Source organism: Penicillium riverlandense (assembly GCF_028828495.1).
Source record: "Penicillium riverlandense strain IBT 135883 chromosome Unknown utg000003l_segment0_segment0, whole genome shotgun sequence".
In the NCBI taxonomy this organism is placed as follows: Eukaryota; Fungi; Ascomycota; class Eurotiomycetes; order Eurotiales; family Aspergillaceae; genus Penicillium; species Penicillium riverlandense.
The window spans coordinates 1798191-1813401 of NW_026643196.1; the positions used below are offsets into that span (position 1 = coordinate 1798191).

The window sequence follows — 15211 nt, forward strand, 5'->3', positions numbered from 1 at the left end:
GCCGGAACCCTTAGGCGCGAGCAAACCCGACTGGCTCCTCTTTGACAGGCGCAGCGCCATATTCCTGGACCATGCGACGGAAATCCCGGATTACCTTCTCGGGGACGCGATCCCACATGAGAGAACGGCTGTAGACATCCGAAGCTGGAGGACCCGCGGCGTGCATGCGCTGGTTGCTGCGCATCGCTTCGAGGGCCATTTGCAGGCTGGACGGCTGCTGGGATTTGATGCCCGTGCCGTCGGCCTCGAAGGTCGTCAGAGAATTGTATTGGTCTGGGTTGAGAGAAAAGACCTGCTCGCGCTCTTGAGCTTCGGTGGACATGACGAGAGTATTGTGCAGCTGGTCTAGCCCCGATGAAGCAGAGGACGGCATTGGTGCGGTGCCCATCTCGGCCATCTGGGCCATCTGGATGTGATGATGAGCAGGTCCAGTCGATTGGCCCGGCACGGGATGGCCCAACGGGTGGGATAGCTCTGGCGTCGAGGAGGCGAGCACTGCTTTCAGCACATTCGCGGACTCGGCGCGGTACTCCTCTGACAGCTGGGGGAGGGATCGGCTCGGCAGCGAGGTGCTGTTCGACGCAATGAAGGCTCCAAAGAGCAGACACATGTAGAAGGCGTTCCAGCTGAACGGACAGTCCGACGCAACAGGGCTGGTCTTTCCAACCGCCTTTTGAGTGTGGGACATGTTCAGCGACAGTCCATCGTCAGCCATGGTAAAGTCTTCCCATGCGCCGTCCATGGCCAGGTTCTCAAACCCAGAGAACTCGTCGGCAACAGGATCTGCGGGCTTGACACCTCGCTCGAGCTTCTCGACTGTCTCCATCAGGATATTGTTCTTCTTGCGCAGCTCGGCCGTCTCCAACGTGTGCACGCGGATCATCTCGTCTTTCTCCATGTGCAGTCCCTCGAGGTATTGGCTGTACTGTTGTTGGGTAGCCATCCATTCGCCCTTCTCACGCAGGAGCTCTGCTTCCCTCAGCTTCATGTTCTGAAGTGCTTCCTCGAGCTCGCTGATGACCCCTGTAAAGTGTTTCTTTTCCTCTTCCAGCTTTTCGGTATGGAGCTTTTTGCGTTGACGAGAGTCCAATCTATCAACGAATCCATGTTAGCGGCTTCAATCATTTTCTGTGCTTCATTACCAACTTACGCCGCTTGACGGTTCCGCAGCAGCCGTTTCTGCTGCTTGAGTTCCTTGACCTCGTCCTCATTGATCGACTGGCTAATCAACTGGTCGATATTGCTCAAGGTTCTCTCGGCGGGGATCTCAAAGCGAGCGTTCTTCTTGCGAATCCCATCCCGTCGAACGGTCAACGGTGATCCGTGCCGGTAGGTAGGCGGACTCTTAGTGGACTGAGCTGCATCCGCCAGATCCATCGGCGCCGGCATCCATCCATGACTCGACTGCGGCGACATGGCCACCCCTCCCGGCGGGCCAAACGGGATGCCTCCTCCGCCGCCGCGGTACATGGCGGCCATGGGCATGGCGTTGACGGGACCTACGGCACCCCCCGTAAAAGGAGGGGCAGCGTCTCCCTCGGAGGGGTACTGGTCGTAGCCAGCGGTCGGGGTACATGAGCCGGACTCGGGACGGGATACAGACCAGGACTGATGGTGCTGGGCGTATGCTGGGCCCTCGGGTGGCATAAAGGAGGCCTGGTTGGAACTGGCAGATAGGTTGGACCAGGCGGAATCCCGATGGGCAAAGGCATTTGTGTCGTAGGAGTGGCGGCGATCGGGTAGACCGGGAGAGGTCGGGTCGAGGATCTTGTCGTCTAGCACACTCATCTCGTCGTCTTCACCTTTAGGGTCTATTGTTGTGGATGGAGATTGTTGCTGGTAAAAGTCGAAGTGGGCGTATCGTGACATGACCGAAGAAGCGGTGTGTGTATATTTGTTTGTGGGTGTGTATGTGTGTGTGTGTGTTTGGGGGTGGGAGGATGAGGAAGTGGGCCGTGGGGGAAAGGATGTGGTACAGGGCTGGATGGGAAACAGATGAAAAAGAGAGACTGGGAGGATAGAAGAGGAAGTAGTAGTGCTGCAGAAAGCAGAAGAGGAGGGGGAGTCCAGGCATAACTATAGAGGGAGTGGAGGTACTGGTACTTCCTCAACAGGTCTGACAGATACTGACCCACCGGTCACAGTACATCTTCTGCTCTTGCGAATGACGGGTGAGCAACCCCCCTGTTATTGGCTGCTCTGCGCACTTGGGCACGCCTGCATCCCACTGCGCAAGCCGTGAGAGCCTATCGATGGCAGCCCACCGGACTAAACATGGCTCTACATGACTATCGCCGGGCGATCTGTGCCGGAGCGGGAGATCCACCGCTGGGCCATGGTTCAGCAGTGATCACCCCCCGGGTCGGATGACGAGTTTAGATCCCTACTATGGCTAGGACTAGAATGGTCTAGGATCTAGCGGTGAAAATATTGTGTCCAAGGTACGAAACAGTGTCAGCCAGCCTAGCCGACGGTTGTTGCTTCTTGGGGACACTGGTAAGTAAACCAAGTAGCCCTAAACCGCCCTGGACAGGCACGCAGAGTACCCAACCACTCTGAAACGCACTCAGCCGGCGGTCAAGCCCTTCCCACCACCACCCAAAGCCTCACTTTACCCCCCTTCTCAGCCTAACCGGGCACACTGATAGGTAAGACATCCCATTTTAGTCGAGATGCCTGGTTTCGGTCTGGTCTCTTTCGACTAGATCTCCCGTTCTAGGCCTATAGATACCCTATGACCATCCTCACTGGTAACAAACTACTCGATTGCTAGTGACTCGGTTCGAGACCGACACTCCTTCCACGAACATCAGCCTGTCATCCGAGTCACGAGCGCCAGCCCGCCAGTCAGCCGGACCAGCCGCGGAATCACATCACTTCTACACGGTAACTAAGGCAGCAGAAGGAACTAGTGATGTATTACACCATGTACTTGTACCATTACTATTTGCTCTTTCCTTGATCGGATGCTATCAACAGGGCGTGCCAGGGTATCATCGGAACCGCCAAAAATGTTAAAAAAACCCCCCACTCTATCCAAAAACTACAGACGGGAAATCCTGGGGTGTAGCCAGAGGGGGAGAAAGCCAGGTTAGAGGTGGATAAAGTCCTGCTGCTGCGACGCCTTGCCGCTATCCACGCCTTCGATCAGTTCCTCATCAAACTCATCCGAGTCAACGTCATCGGAGTCGATCTCATCGTAGTCCTCTTCCTCACTAGACGGATCGGACTCCTCTTCCCGGTCAGCCGCCTCGGGCTTGCTGGCCGCAGCCGCGGCTGCCTTCCGGATCTGGCCGGCGCGGTCCACATGGGGCAGCGGGCAGCGCTTCTTGTGGCAGATTCCGTTGTTGGCATAGTCCGGGCATTCGTGGACGTGACGCTCCTCGCACTCGGATCCTTTCTCGCAATACCCCAGGGTCGCAAAGCCGCGGCATACTGGCGCCCCGGGGGTCACCCGGATGTGGGCGTACCGACACTCAGGATTGGAGCACCGGCCGCGAAGGAAATGCATACAGGTAGGGGAGCGGTGGGGCGAGGGCTCATGGGAGAGATCACAGCTGTTACCTGCGCTGCACTTGCCTGTCTGCAGAAATTCCTTGCAAATGGCCACTTTGCTGGGGTCGTGCACGAAGGGGCACGACGGGCCTTTGTAGCAGGTCCCTAGAACGAAAGTGTCAGCGTTGGCAACCACAACCTTGCGAGATGATGGCCCGTCGGAAAACAAAATACCGGTCGTAGTAAATCTCTTGCACAGTTCGTCGCGTTTCTTGACTGCTGTCGGATTTCTATATTCCTCCCTGTCAGTAAACAGCTACGTCCAACACTCAAAAGTACCAACTGACTTCTTCGAGGCCACCGCTCCAACACGGTGGAGATTGCCGTTCTTGCTCCGCACAAAGGCCACGCCAGCTACGGTGACTCGCTTCGGTGTCGTATTGGCAGCATTCGGATCATCTATGACGGGTAAGCCAGTTCTATGCCGAGACGCGGAATATTTCATACTTGAAATGCGGACCAGCTTGCTTCCGCCACGTGCAATCTGGAAGGGCTGATCGTGAACAAGAATCTGGTGACCGGCAGATGGAGCAGTCGATGCAGACGGTGGGGCATTCTGCGCGTACCGAAGCACCTTGGTCTGTTCACGGTGTGCTCGTCTCTGTGCTTTGAGTTTCCGCGTCTCCTCCATCGCTTTGGCCCTGGCCTGAGCCTCCTTGTCATAGACAGCGGAATTGATCAGCTGCATGTGGCGATCGCGCTTCGCAACCCACCCGTTCGAGGTTGTCGCTGAACGTGCCCCGTTGTCGTTGTTGTCGCTCACGGGTCCGGGAGATGGTGTGGAGCTTGCGCCTGTGTTATTCAGGACGAGCGTCCGATTGCGATGCGGAGCTGGCGCGCGACCACGCCCTCTTCCTCGCGAGTATGGCGCCCATCCTGGGTGTGAGGGGGCATGTCGGGAGACATATTGCGAGGAGGGCTGGCCAGTGGGAGGCTGGGAGGACTGAGTCTTGTGTCGATTGATTTGGCCTGGCCAGGTGAGCACACTGCTGAAGCAAAAGTGACGAGGAGTTACCTGCCAGCTGGCCGATCTTGGCCAGGAGGTCTTCGTTTTCTGTCATGGCGGACGCTGCAGTCTAAGATGCTGGAGCACTGTGCGGTTAGTTGAAATCCAAGTTCTTCAAGGCAGTTTACGGAGCAGTCCACCAAGTAGATGGGTGGGATGATGGAGGAAAGCTTGCTTGGGCGGTACGCGCTCGATCACTCACTGATAATACCCACCGGTGGCGCATCGGGTCACATGACCCTCGAAGGTACTGTCACCATAATAACTTTTTCAAACTGATGTAAAGTGGAAGCTACAAGACCTTGATCCAAGCCTTGACATGCAGCTTCACGCTCAAACCGAAGTGAAGTATATGAGCCCATTTTTCAATCCATCTAGCGGTTGCAAAATAATCCAAACCAGCTAGCGAGCATACACCACCCGGGATCTGATCGGCTTCGTATCCACCGAGTCGACCTAACCATGTATACACGTCGGGAACTTATAATGATCACTTACAAATTGTACCAACGGGTGTAGCTTACAAATAGCTACGCAACCGGAATGGTTGAGCAGATGTATCTCGGATTCGATTCCATGAGCGTGGGCTACAAAAAGTGTCCGGTGTCTTACAAATAGCAATGCAATCGGGCCGATTTCACGCCACTTTATCCTGCCCACTCGCCGCAAGGAAATATATCAACTCGATGCCTTGCAGTAAGAACAAATATTCAAAAGCAGAAAAGTACAATAAATCAACTGAAGCCATATCTAAAGCTCCATCCGATTTCTAATACACAATGCTTCTCGGTACAAGGCGAGCCATCTTTTTAGGTGAGAATGGAGAACTCTCCATTAAAAACATCGCGGAAGAATACAAGCCAGTGGGGCACCAAGTTCTCGTCAAAGTGAAATATTCGGCTATCAATCCGGCAGATCTTAAGCACTCACTGATCGGTCTTGGTGGCTCCGTCGCCGGCTATGAATGGGTCGGCACTGTTGTCGAAGTAGGCGATTCTACCTCCTTTAAGATCGGCCAAGAACTCTTTGGCATGAGCATTCCTGGACATCGTCGACCATTGTATCTCGGCGCACACCAAGATTATCTCATAGCTGATGGGTAAGCTATCTCTGATCAAAGATAACAGGCCGTTGCTTTCTATTGCCACGGGTTTAATGTTGACATCGACTTAGAACCCAGACGACATGGGCAATGCCAAAGGGTATAAGTGTCCAGGACGCTGCATCCATTCCCCTTTCTGTAGGTACTGCCGTCGACGCGCTCTTCAACACACTTGGTTTCGGTTTTCCCGCAGCTGGTCTCGATGGCCGTGATGCGACTGGCGTTCCCATCTTGATCTGGGGAGGCGCATCTGCGGTTGGGACAGGAGCAATCCAAGTCGCCAAAGCTGCGGGATTTGGTCCCGTCTTCGCCACAGCATCTCCCAAGAACCACAAGAGTCTGCTCAAAATAGGAGCTTCGCAAGTCTTCGACTACAACAGCCCCACGGTCGTGGAAGACATCAAACATGCCGTCGCCCAAAGTGGCAAGAAGCTCACCGTCGTCTTTGATGCTGTCAGTGTCGGCCTAGGCCAACTTGGGGATTCTTCTGACACCAGGGCGGCCAATAATACACCCGATCTGGCCAGACGCTGTATTTCCGATGATGTCCCGGCAGAGGATCTGTTACTTTCTTCTGTCCTTCCTGTGGATCACGACAAATCTTGGAAACTCTGCATTGGTGTCCGGCCGTATGGGGAATTGTTTTTCTTTGGCGGTGCTAACTCGCAAAATCCTTTGTTTCCAGTTCGAATGAAAAGATATATGGACTGGTTTGTGGCAAATCATGAGGGGTTTTGGCAACCCATACTGCGCAACACTATTGTGAAGGGAGCAGATAGGAGCATTGAGGAGATTCGGCGTGTCGCAAATGGAGCCACTTCGAAAGAAAAGGTCCTTATTGCGCATCCAATCTGAAGATGCACTGCGCCGCCCAGGCTGTCGCTGATGTATATCAATTCTACTCTCGGCTTTACGGAGCTTCTCTTTGAGATTAAACTGTTTGTCGTTGCCAACGAGTTTACCGTTGTGAACTACGCTAATCCTTGTCAATATAAAGCTATCTCACAGTTCTGTTTTGTCGATGGTTGGTTCTTGCTCTGTTAACGCTGCGTCGAATATGCCTCCCAAGACACATTTGTAGGATGCTAGCACTTGTCGTGCAGGTAAATAGATGATTGCTCCGTAGTCCTGTATATGTCAATATGGGCACTGCTTCAATGAGCAGATTAATTTGGTGCTGCGGTGATAGCTTACAATTCGTTCGTGTAGACAAGTCTCCTTTGCTAGATAGTCTAGATGATCACACACCTTAGTAACAACTCAGCCAAGTTCCCATCAGCGTTCTCCACTGCCTATCTCAATACCGCTTCTGATGGATCTCTCATAGGGTCTTACAGTGCGACCCCAAATTATATCCTAAAATGGTCGAATGCAAATAAGTGTCTACCAAAAGGGAAGGCATTAATTGTTCGTAACTATCAGTGTACATATCTCAGGCGATATCTTCGAATTTCACATCGTCATGGTCCGTCCCCATACCCGAAGCCGTGGGATCATCATCCGAGTCAAATTGTTCATCCAGACCAGGCGGCAGCTCTTCTTTGGCATTCACGTAGGACGCAGAGTTCGCAGCATAACTGCTCTCTTTCGCTTCCGGCTTCAGTTCCCAAGTCATGGCAAAGTCACCAGACTTGACCAGATGCGCAACCATCTCCAAGGTCTGTTTGAGATACGCCTCGGGCTGCCGCAGCCTGGCCTTGAGCGTTTTAAAGGGCCAATACCGGTAGTTGCGGAAGCACTCGAAGATGTGATCCAGCAACTCGTTCTGCGGCATTCTTGTGGACTTGTTTTCCTGGGCCTTGGCCTTGGATGGCCGTCCTGCTTGTTGCTATTGACAATTAAACCTATCCCCCAGCATGCAGAGGTATGCAAACTTACCACAAACGTGCCCCTGTCCAGAGGCAGCGCATGGCGCGACTGAAGCAGCTTGCCGGGTAGTTTGTCAATAAAGACCGTCTCCCGTTTGGGTTTCAGAGCATCGAGCGCTCGCTTCTCAGAGATCAATCGGAATTCTTCATTTTCCACCGGAAGACAGTTAAACTCCTCGCTAGCCCGGCCAACTAGCGCCGTATGTTCTAGAAATCGGTCAGTATGTGTCGTACGTGCAATTTAAAGGAAATACATACTCGGGACGGTCTTCCGCACATAAGGCTCCCATTTCTTATTGCGTTCCCGCCGTCGAGCTTCACGCTTCATGGCCTCATACAGAGCTGATCGTGCCTCTCCAAACACCGCCGCGTTGTTGGTATCAGCTCCTGGGATATCCTTCTCGGTGAATACATATGTATTTGATGTCAAGTGTGTTTTATTTTCAGCAGTGATGGTTTGCTGCTGGAGCGTGTAGTCTTTAGGAATGTCGCGGTTATCGGGGCGGTCGTGCAAGCGCAAGCTGACCTACACATAATAAATGTGAGGATTAACACCAACACAAACAGGAGTCGAGCTTACCCGCTTGAGATCGCCAGGTTCCCCTTCTATCCGAACCGTCCCGATCTCGACTTCTTCGTCATCGTCCAAGTGTGCCCAATGCTCCCACAGCTGCCGGGGCAGACGCGACAGCCAAACATTCTGTCCTGATTGCGAGAAGTCTAGGTCGCCTGCATCTTCATAAATGTCCTCATCGTCCAAGTCTGCGAGAATCGTATCCTTGTTGTCGGGATCCGGCTTGATGTACGGGGCGTCTGGGTCTGCCTTGACCTGCGCCATGGTAGATGGAGCTTCGGTCAGAAGCAACTAGAAGAGTATTCTGCCAGGTAATGCGACTGGCGACCGAAACGCGAGAGACTCGGGGGGGGGAGTGGGTGTGGATGGAAGGCCGAGAGAAGTGAGGGAAGGTCGAAGCTCCGCCACCGTAAAGAGAGGCAAGCAATTGGAAGCGGAAGGCGGTGTGTCCTTTGTCTCCAACAGCAGAGAGATGCTCCACACTACATACTCTCTAGGTTCGTGACTCAAATGAAATGAGTTCAATGGATTAATGAGACCATTAGAGCAGCTTTGTATGAAGTTCTGAAAACTTTGAATTTACTCTTGTGGGCTTAATCATAGGACTAAGCGCTGTCCGAGGAAGCGTCTTTGGTGTACTGTGTATGCATTTCCCGCGCAAACTTCATTAATCCTTCAAAAGATATTTTCTTTACTTCCAAGCAAGATACAAAGCACTCCAGACCGTTCTGCTTATTATTATTGTCATATGTTGTTGTCCGGTGGTGGTAGTATACCGCCCAGCTCCTTATCGATAAGACCAACCACCCACATCAACAACTCACCAGCGCTTGTCTACTCTCACTCTCAAGATCACACAACCGGCCATGGCATCTCAAAAGATCACCGCCGCCCTGGCGGCCATTGAGTCGACTACTCACCCCCAAACCAAGCTCCAGCAGTACAAAGACCTCCTCGATGAAATGGTATCCACCTCCTCCGGCCACGAACTGGCCCAAGACCTGGTCTACTTTCTCGACTCCGTGCTCGGCGAAGACATCAGCATCGTTGCTGCACGACCTCTCCTCGACTCCTTCATCGCCATCCTCCAAAAACTCGACGCGGAAACAAAGATTAGGGTCGGACAACATGCAGTGACCCTCTTACAGTCGCGGGCCACCTCCGTGGAGGAGCAGGACTCCCAGATCCGCGAGATCCTGGCCGATGCCTATGAGTCGCAGGAGGAATATACGGCCGCAGCGCGGGCGCTGCAGGGTATCCATATTGACAGCTCTCAGCGGCTAGTTTCCGATGCCGCCAAGGCACGCCTCTGGATCCGGATCGTGCGCTACTACCTCGAGGACGACGACACCACCTCCGCCGAGGCTTTTTTGAATCGGATCAAGAACCTTCCCAGCAAGATTGAAGACCATGACGCCAAGTTATACTTTCAGCTGTCGCAGGCGCGCATCCTCGACGCCCGCCGCCGCTTTTTGGATGCCTCGCAGGAATACTTCAGCGTCAGTCTGGCGCCCGGCGTGGACGAGGGCGATCGCCTGACCGCATTGTCAGCCGCTATCCGATGCGCAGTGCTCGCTCCTGCGGGCCCACAGCGCTCCCGCACTCTCGCCCGTCTGTACAAGGACGACCGCACCGCGTCGGTCGACGAGTTCTCCATTCTCGAGAAGATGTTCCTCGACCGGCTCCTGACAGCAGAGGAAGTCGCCGCTTTCGCCAACAAACTGGCCCCGCACCAGCTCGCTGTCACTGCTGACGGCACCACCGTCCTTGACAAGGCTGTAATCGAACATAACCTTGTCGCTGCAAGCAAACTCTACGAAAATATCACTGTGGACACCCTCGGCTCAATTCTCGGCCTTCAATCCTCGGGCGACTTGTCCGCAGGCGAAAAAGCAGAGGCGTATGCCGCACGCATGGTAGAGCAGGGCCGTCTACGCGGTCGCATTGATCAGATCGATGGAATTATTTATTTCGACACCGATTCTGCGGGCGCAGGGTCTAGTGGGAATTATCTTCGTCAGTGGGATCTGGGAGTTCAGGAACTGGCTGAGGATGTCGAGCGTGTGGCGGCTAGTATCACGGATAAATTCCCGGTATGTACAAGATCGTTTTCGGGATCAATCTGAAATATCATTGACTGTCTCTAGGATTTCTCCGCTGGCCAGATGGTCCATTGAATGGCGAGATGATGAGTTACGGAATAACCCACGAATTGATGCCTGCTTTTCATAATGTAGATCCATCTATTGGCAAGCAAAGATGATGAATCGAATTAGTTTTCCATATTCCACCGCGTAGTTTCATTATTATGTGGTATTAATTATTGTACAGGATTCTATAGACGGGACATGGTATCAGATCAGGAAAAGTTCTAGGACATGAACAGAAATTATGTGCAGGTTGGCTGTTACACCCGACAGAATGAATGTGTATATCAACAGCAGTGGGTGTGAGGAAAAGAATAGTGAAATAATGAAGAGGAAGGATGTGTAGGTAGTTAGTAGGTAGTGAGTGCAAAAGGAAGGGCAGGTGGTTGATTCTGATGATGGCAGGCGAACACCCAGTCTCTCTCGAGAAAAGAATATCATCGCGTCGTAAGGGCATAAAAGGTAATGGAGGTAGCACACTCAGTCGTGCAACGTCGTCGCCAACGAGCTCGAATCCTCGCCGGACGGCTCTTCGTCAGGGGTGAGTGTAATCTCCGTGCGGATCATGATATCCAGCGGAAGCAGATAGTTATTGCCCTGATATTGATTCTGGCCCTTCTCGATCTGAGCTCCGTACATTCCCGCCTCCATGTTCTTCATATACTCGAAATCCGGGGAGCGAGGGCTCGACTTGGACAAGAACATAGAGTTGGCTTTGGAGGTATTGATGTAGTAGGGCATGCTCTTGCGCGACCCTGTCAGTTTCAGGGTCGGAAGCAGTCCCCGAATCATAGGCAGACAAGAACAGATCAGGCCGATGGTAGGCTCGATGTGCGTCCACAGTGTGGCTTGGTAGACGGTGTATGTGGGATCGGCGGGACTGATCCAGAAGAGGACGACGATGCGGTAGATACTTGCGAAGCACACGAAAGCGCCCAGTGCAAACACTCCGTTCAGGGCGAGCTTGTCCTGCCACGCACGATGCAGGTTCCAGATCATGGGGACGGGGAGGACAAGAATCACAAAGTCCATAGCGACGTTGAAGACTTGGTTCACGATGAAGAAGAGCGTGCTGTCGAAGCAACTGCCTTCAACGTTGGAGTCCCAGTACGCGCGCAAGGGCCGGCATTGTCCCGCACAGGCCAGGAAGATTCCAAGACCCCATGTGCCGATGAGGCAGTTGAGGCCGAAAGTAAAGTGCTGGAATTTCTTGGATGTGGTGAAGACGCGGCGGTAGAAGCAGACGATGGAGATTTTGATGCAGGGGCACACGAGGAAGTAGGTGAATTGATTCGCGAGGAAGATCTATTTTTAAGGGTTAGTATCTTTGATGGGAGATGGAATGGATATGACTTACCTTGTAGTAGTTGGTTAGGGTTTGGCCGTCCAGCGTATCGAAATGTGCCCCGTTGCCTCCAATAGAGCACCCTATAGCAACAGCGTTAGTAAATCCTGGGAAGAAACAGGTAAAAGGACAACGCACAAAGAGCCAGTTCAATCAACATTCCAAAAATCAGCACCAGGGCTACCATGCTGAGATAGTCATCCACGCCGAACCCAACCTGTCTCCGGAGCCGCGCAACCACTCGCAGCATCACGGAGATCAGACACAGGCTGACTAGGACCGAGACGATCTCGATCATCTGCCATCCTCTGGGACTGGGAGCCATTGTAAATTATTATTATAAAAAGTAAATGAAGGAAGGAATGGAACGGAAAAGTGAATGAATGAGTGAATGTCCAGATCTCCCGAAGGTGGCTGGGAGGCTCTATATAGGCTCCCATGTGGGCATGTCACCCCAAGACTGTCAAATAATTCAGCCAGCCGTCAGATACTCATGGCGGTCGATCACTTGCTCAGCCTAGCTCGATCCGTGCAAGTCTTGCGAGGCGGGTGGTCTGTGGAGGGCGCTTACAACCCGATCCGATTTGGCCTGGCAATCATGACATCGCTTTGGGGGGGTTGAACCACGGTCTGCAGCCTATAGTTTCCTCGATCATGATTTGGAATGAGACGTGTTCTCCATCGTCGGAGGATTCTAGCGTATGAGTTGACAGGTTGACGTGCCGATCACGTCGCTTAAAATCAATAGTGCGTGCAATCCCTGTCCCGATTTGTCACGATCTCGATCGCTCAGCCTCCCGATCATGCATGGAAGGTTCTCAAATAGAAGGTGTGCGCGGCCTGAGCTTCATTTTAATTTCTGCTCGCGCCGTGGCTGGTCGATATGGCAGGGCAGTGGAGTCTAGTGGCTTCAGATAAACACGCGCGTGGGGCACACTATTGACTGCCACCCGGAGAATATCTGAAAATGATCTGGGTGGCATCTCGTATTTTCTCACTTCCGGCTATGATCGTCGTCGGACTGTACCGTTAACTAGTGAATTGTCTCAACCGAGCTTCCTCCTGGCCACATCTCACATACTCACAATAATAATGGCTCGCCCAACTGTCCCCCTAATTATCAACGGCAAGGAGGAGATCTCCACTGCCACCTTCGACGTGACCAGCCCCTACACGAACCAACCCTGCTGGTCCGCCGCGGCGGCTACCCCGCAAGACGCCATTCGCGCCGTTGAGGCAGCCGACGCTGCGTTTCCTGCGTGGTCACAGACAAAACCAACCGCCAGGCGGGATATCCTGCTCAAGGCAGCGGATATCCTCGAAGAACGCCTAGAACAGAATGCCGAGTATATGCGCACAGAAATGGGCGCCGACCTTGGCGCATCGCAGATGTTTGTCGTGCCATTGGCGATTCGTATGCTGCGCGATGTGGCGGGCCGCATCACCTCCATTTGTGGGAGTGTTCCTGTCGTTGAGGCGGAGGGGCAGAGTGCCATGGTGTTCAAAGATGCTATGGGTGTGATTTTGGGCATTGTGCCTTGGTAGGAGCTTCCTTTTCCTGCAACTAAGTCCCCTTGCTGACTGGTAGAAACAGGAACGCCCCGTACGTCTTTGGGATTCGTTCGGCTGCATGCGCGCTGGCCGCGGGCAACACGACCATCTTGAAGTCTTCTGAGCTGACTCCGCGCTGCTACTGGGCCATTGGACGTGCGTTCGAGGATGCTGGTCTCCCCCCGGGCTGTCTGAATATCCTGTCGTGTCGTCCACAGGATGCCCCCGAGGTCGTCAATGCCATGATCGAGCACCCGGCAGTTCGTAAGGTCAATTTCACCGGCAGCACGGCCGTGGGCCGAAAGATTGCTCGCACATGTGGACAGAGCCTCAAGCCGTGTCTGATGGAGCTGGGAGGGAAGAACAGCTCCATCGTGTGTGCGGATGCCGATTTAAAGACTGCCGTACAGGGTGTGTTGGCCGGCGCATTCTTAAACGTAAGTGTATTCCAGCTGCTTGTCTACTATCATCCTAACATCATCCTTCTACAGTCCGGCCAGATCTGCATGGCTACAGACCGTATCCTCGTTCACTCCTCAATTGCGCCAGCATTCATCGATGCCCTCAAGAGCGCACTCGCCGCAGGTGCGGAGGCATCACCCCTACCCCCTACTCTGGTCAACACTGCCTCCAAAACCCGCGTTGAGGCCCTCATCTCCAATGCTCTCGCCGGCGGTGCGCACTTTATCTCGGGTTCCGCAGAGACTAAACTCCCCGCCGACTCGGGGGTGCGCATGGCCCCCGCCGTGCTGGGAGGCATCAAGGAGGAGATGGCGCTGTGGCAGGAAGAAGCATTTGCATCCATGGCCGCCTGCATGGTCTTTGAGGAAGAGGATGAGGCAATCCGCCTAGCTAATGGCAGTGGATACGGTCTGTCTGCATCGGTGTTTACGGAAGATCTGCGGAAGGGCTTGGCGATGGCCAAACGTCTTCAGTCTGGGTAAGTTGTCGATCATGCCCCTTAGTTACGTGCTAACTGCTAATTTATATTTGCGTAGGGCGGTCCATATTAACAGCATGACGATTCACGATGAGCCCGTTCTGCCGCATGGCGGCGTGAAGAACAGTGGATGGGGTCGATTCAATGCCGCTGAGGGATTGAATGAGTTTTTGGTGACCAAGAGTGTGACCTGGATGGACTGACGATGCAATTGCATAGACGCGCTGGAGTTGCAGATTAGGACATAGTATAGTTATAAACAAGACTTGATAATATATTCTGTTGATAAGTTTCGTTACAGTTCCATGGCCGTCTCATCGCTCACCGAGCCTCGGCACATATTGGCCCGAGCAGTTTTCTCTCCTTTCCAGACTCCACGAACATCCCCAATCATTCATTTATTATCTTCGATTCAGAATCAACCATGGAGATCCGTATATTTTTAATATTCACGACAGTAACGTATCATCATCGGCCTTTGCCATGAGGTCATTCCGGCCCACCAAGGCAATTCCCATTCCCGGATTATGTCAACCTTCAACCAATCAGGGCGCATTGAATGTTCAGCCCGGCAACTGATCTTGCCCGTTGTTGCTGGACGGTTGTTGGAATTAGGAGGTGTTTATTGAATGAATATGATCAATGCTATCGACAGACATATTGATTAATATTATGATTTCGTAGTTAAGTTCAGAGGTGTCTCTGCAATACTACTCTACTCGATCATCCTCGGACTGGACTGCTTTCGGAACCGCGTAGGTTTGTCCCGAGGCCCAGCAGCGGAATTCACTGACCGATCCGCCGGTGCGTGGTCGGAATATTCTCTAGCTCTTGGCCACAAACATGATTCTTGTGGGAAGTGTACAATATATTATAGAAATAGACTGTCATGTCTAGGAGGACACTTGCCGTGAATCAGTACTAAGACGCCCATGACGCAGTCGCATGTGAAATACCTGCCAACTCCTGAATACATGTGATTTACATTCCCTGCTCAAACCAACACCGGCCCATTACTCAGCCCGGATCTTCCCCACGCCCCAGTCGTGCCTCGGCCGATAACACCCCCGGTCGGCTTCTGACTTCAACCCCGGTCAATAACTTAACCTCTGCTCCGTCTTCT

At 53.1% G+C, this 15211-nt stretch overlaps 8 protein-coding genes across 8 annotated transcripts; 4 read left to right on the plus strand and 4 right to left on the minus strand.

Moving 5' to 3' along the window:
• Window positions 1–10: 10 nt before the first annotated feature.
• On the minus strand, window positions 11–1869 carry N7474_004377 (putative bZIP transcription factor; the record flags this gene model as incomplete). Its single annotated transcript, XM_057195792.1, has 2 exons — window positions 11–1091; window positions 1151–1869. The coding sequence occupies 2 exons, from the start codon at window positions 1867–1869 to the stop codon at window positions 11–13; spliced, it is 1800 nt and encodes a 599-aa protein (XP_057053188.1).
• Window positions 1870–3091: 1222 nt separating this feature from the next.
• Window positions 3092–4616, minus strand: N7474_004378 (CCCH zinc finger protein; the record flags this gene model as incomplete). Its single annotated transcript, XM_057195793.1, has 4 exons — window positions 3092–3797; window positions 3843–3954; window positions 4003–4524; window positions 4571–4616. 4 exons carry the CDS (start codon window positions 4614–4616, stop codon window positions 3092–3094), a joined length of 1386 nt encoding a protein of 461 aa, XP_057053189.1.
• A 724-nt stretch (window positions 4617–5340) lies between these two features.
• Window positions 5341–5664, plus strand: N7474_004379 (uncharacterized protein; the record flags this gene model as incomplete). The annotated part of the gene is made up of 1 exon (XM_057195794.1): window positions 5341–5664. The coding sequence occupies one exon, from the start codon at window positions 5341–5343 to the stop codon at window positions 5662–5664; it is 324 nt and encodes a 107-aa protein (XP_057053190.1).
• An 89-nt stretch (window positions 5665–5753) lies between these two features.
• Window positions 5754–6518, plus strand: N7474_004380 (uncharacterized protein; the record flags this gene model as incomplete). The annotated part of the gene is made up of 1 exon (XM_057195795.1): window positions 5754–6518. One exon carries the CDS (start codon window positions 5754–5756, stop codon window positions 6516–6518), a length of 765 nt encoding a protein of 254 aa, XP_057053191.1.
• Window positions 6519–7095: 577 nt separating this feature from the next.
• N7474_004381 (transcription factor IIF subunit TFG2) lies at window positions 7096–8369 on the minus strand (the record flags this gene model as incomplete). Its single annotated transcript, XM_057195796.1, has 4 exons — window positions 7096–7491; window positions 7542–7738; window positions 7790–8057; window positions 8112–8369. 4 exons carry the CDS (start codon window positions 8367–8369, stop codon window positions 7096–7098), a joined length of 1119 nt encoding a protein of 372 aa, XP_057053192.1.
• A 602-nt stretch (window positions 8370–8971) lies between these two features.
• N7474_004382 (PCI domain-containing protein) lies at window positions 8972–10231 on the plus strand (the record flags this gene model as incomplete). The annotated part of the gene is made up of 1 exon (XM_057195797.1): window positions 8972–10231. One exon carries the CDS (start codon window positions 8972–8974, stop codon window positions 10229–10231), a length of 1260 nt encoding a protein of 419 aa, XP_057053193.1.
• Window positions 10232–10732: 501 nt separating this feature from the next.
• On the minus strand, window positions 10733–11922 carry N7474_004383 (uncharacterized protein; the record flags this gene model as incomplete). Its single annotated transcript, XM_057195798.1, has 3 exons — window positions 10733–11557; window positions 11610–11680; window positions 11736–11922. The coding sequence occupies 3 exons, from the start codon at window positions 11920–11922 to the stop codon at window positions 10733–10735; spliced, it is 1083 nt and encodes a 360-aa protein (XP_057053194.1).
• Window positions 11923–12689: 767 nt separating this feature from the next.
• On the plus strand, window positions 12690–14291 carry N7474_004384 (aldehyde dehydrogenase; the record flags this gene model as incomplete). Its single annotated transcript, XM_057195799.1, has 4 exons — window positions 12690–13138; window positions 13192–13585; window positions 13640–14088; window positions 14147–14291. 4 exons carry the CDS (start codon window positions 12690–12692, stop codon window positions 14289–14291), a joined length of 1437 nt encoding a protein of 478 aa, XP_057053195.1.
• Window positions 14292–15211: the final 920 nt, after the last annotated feature.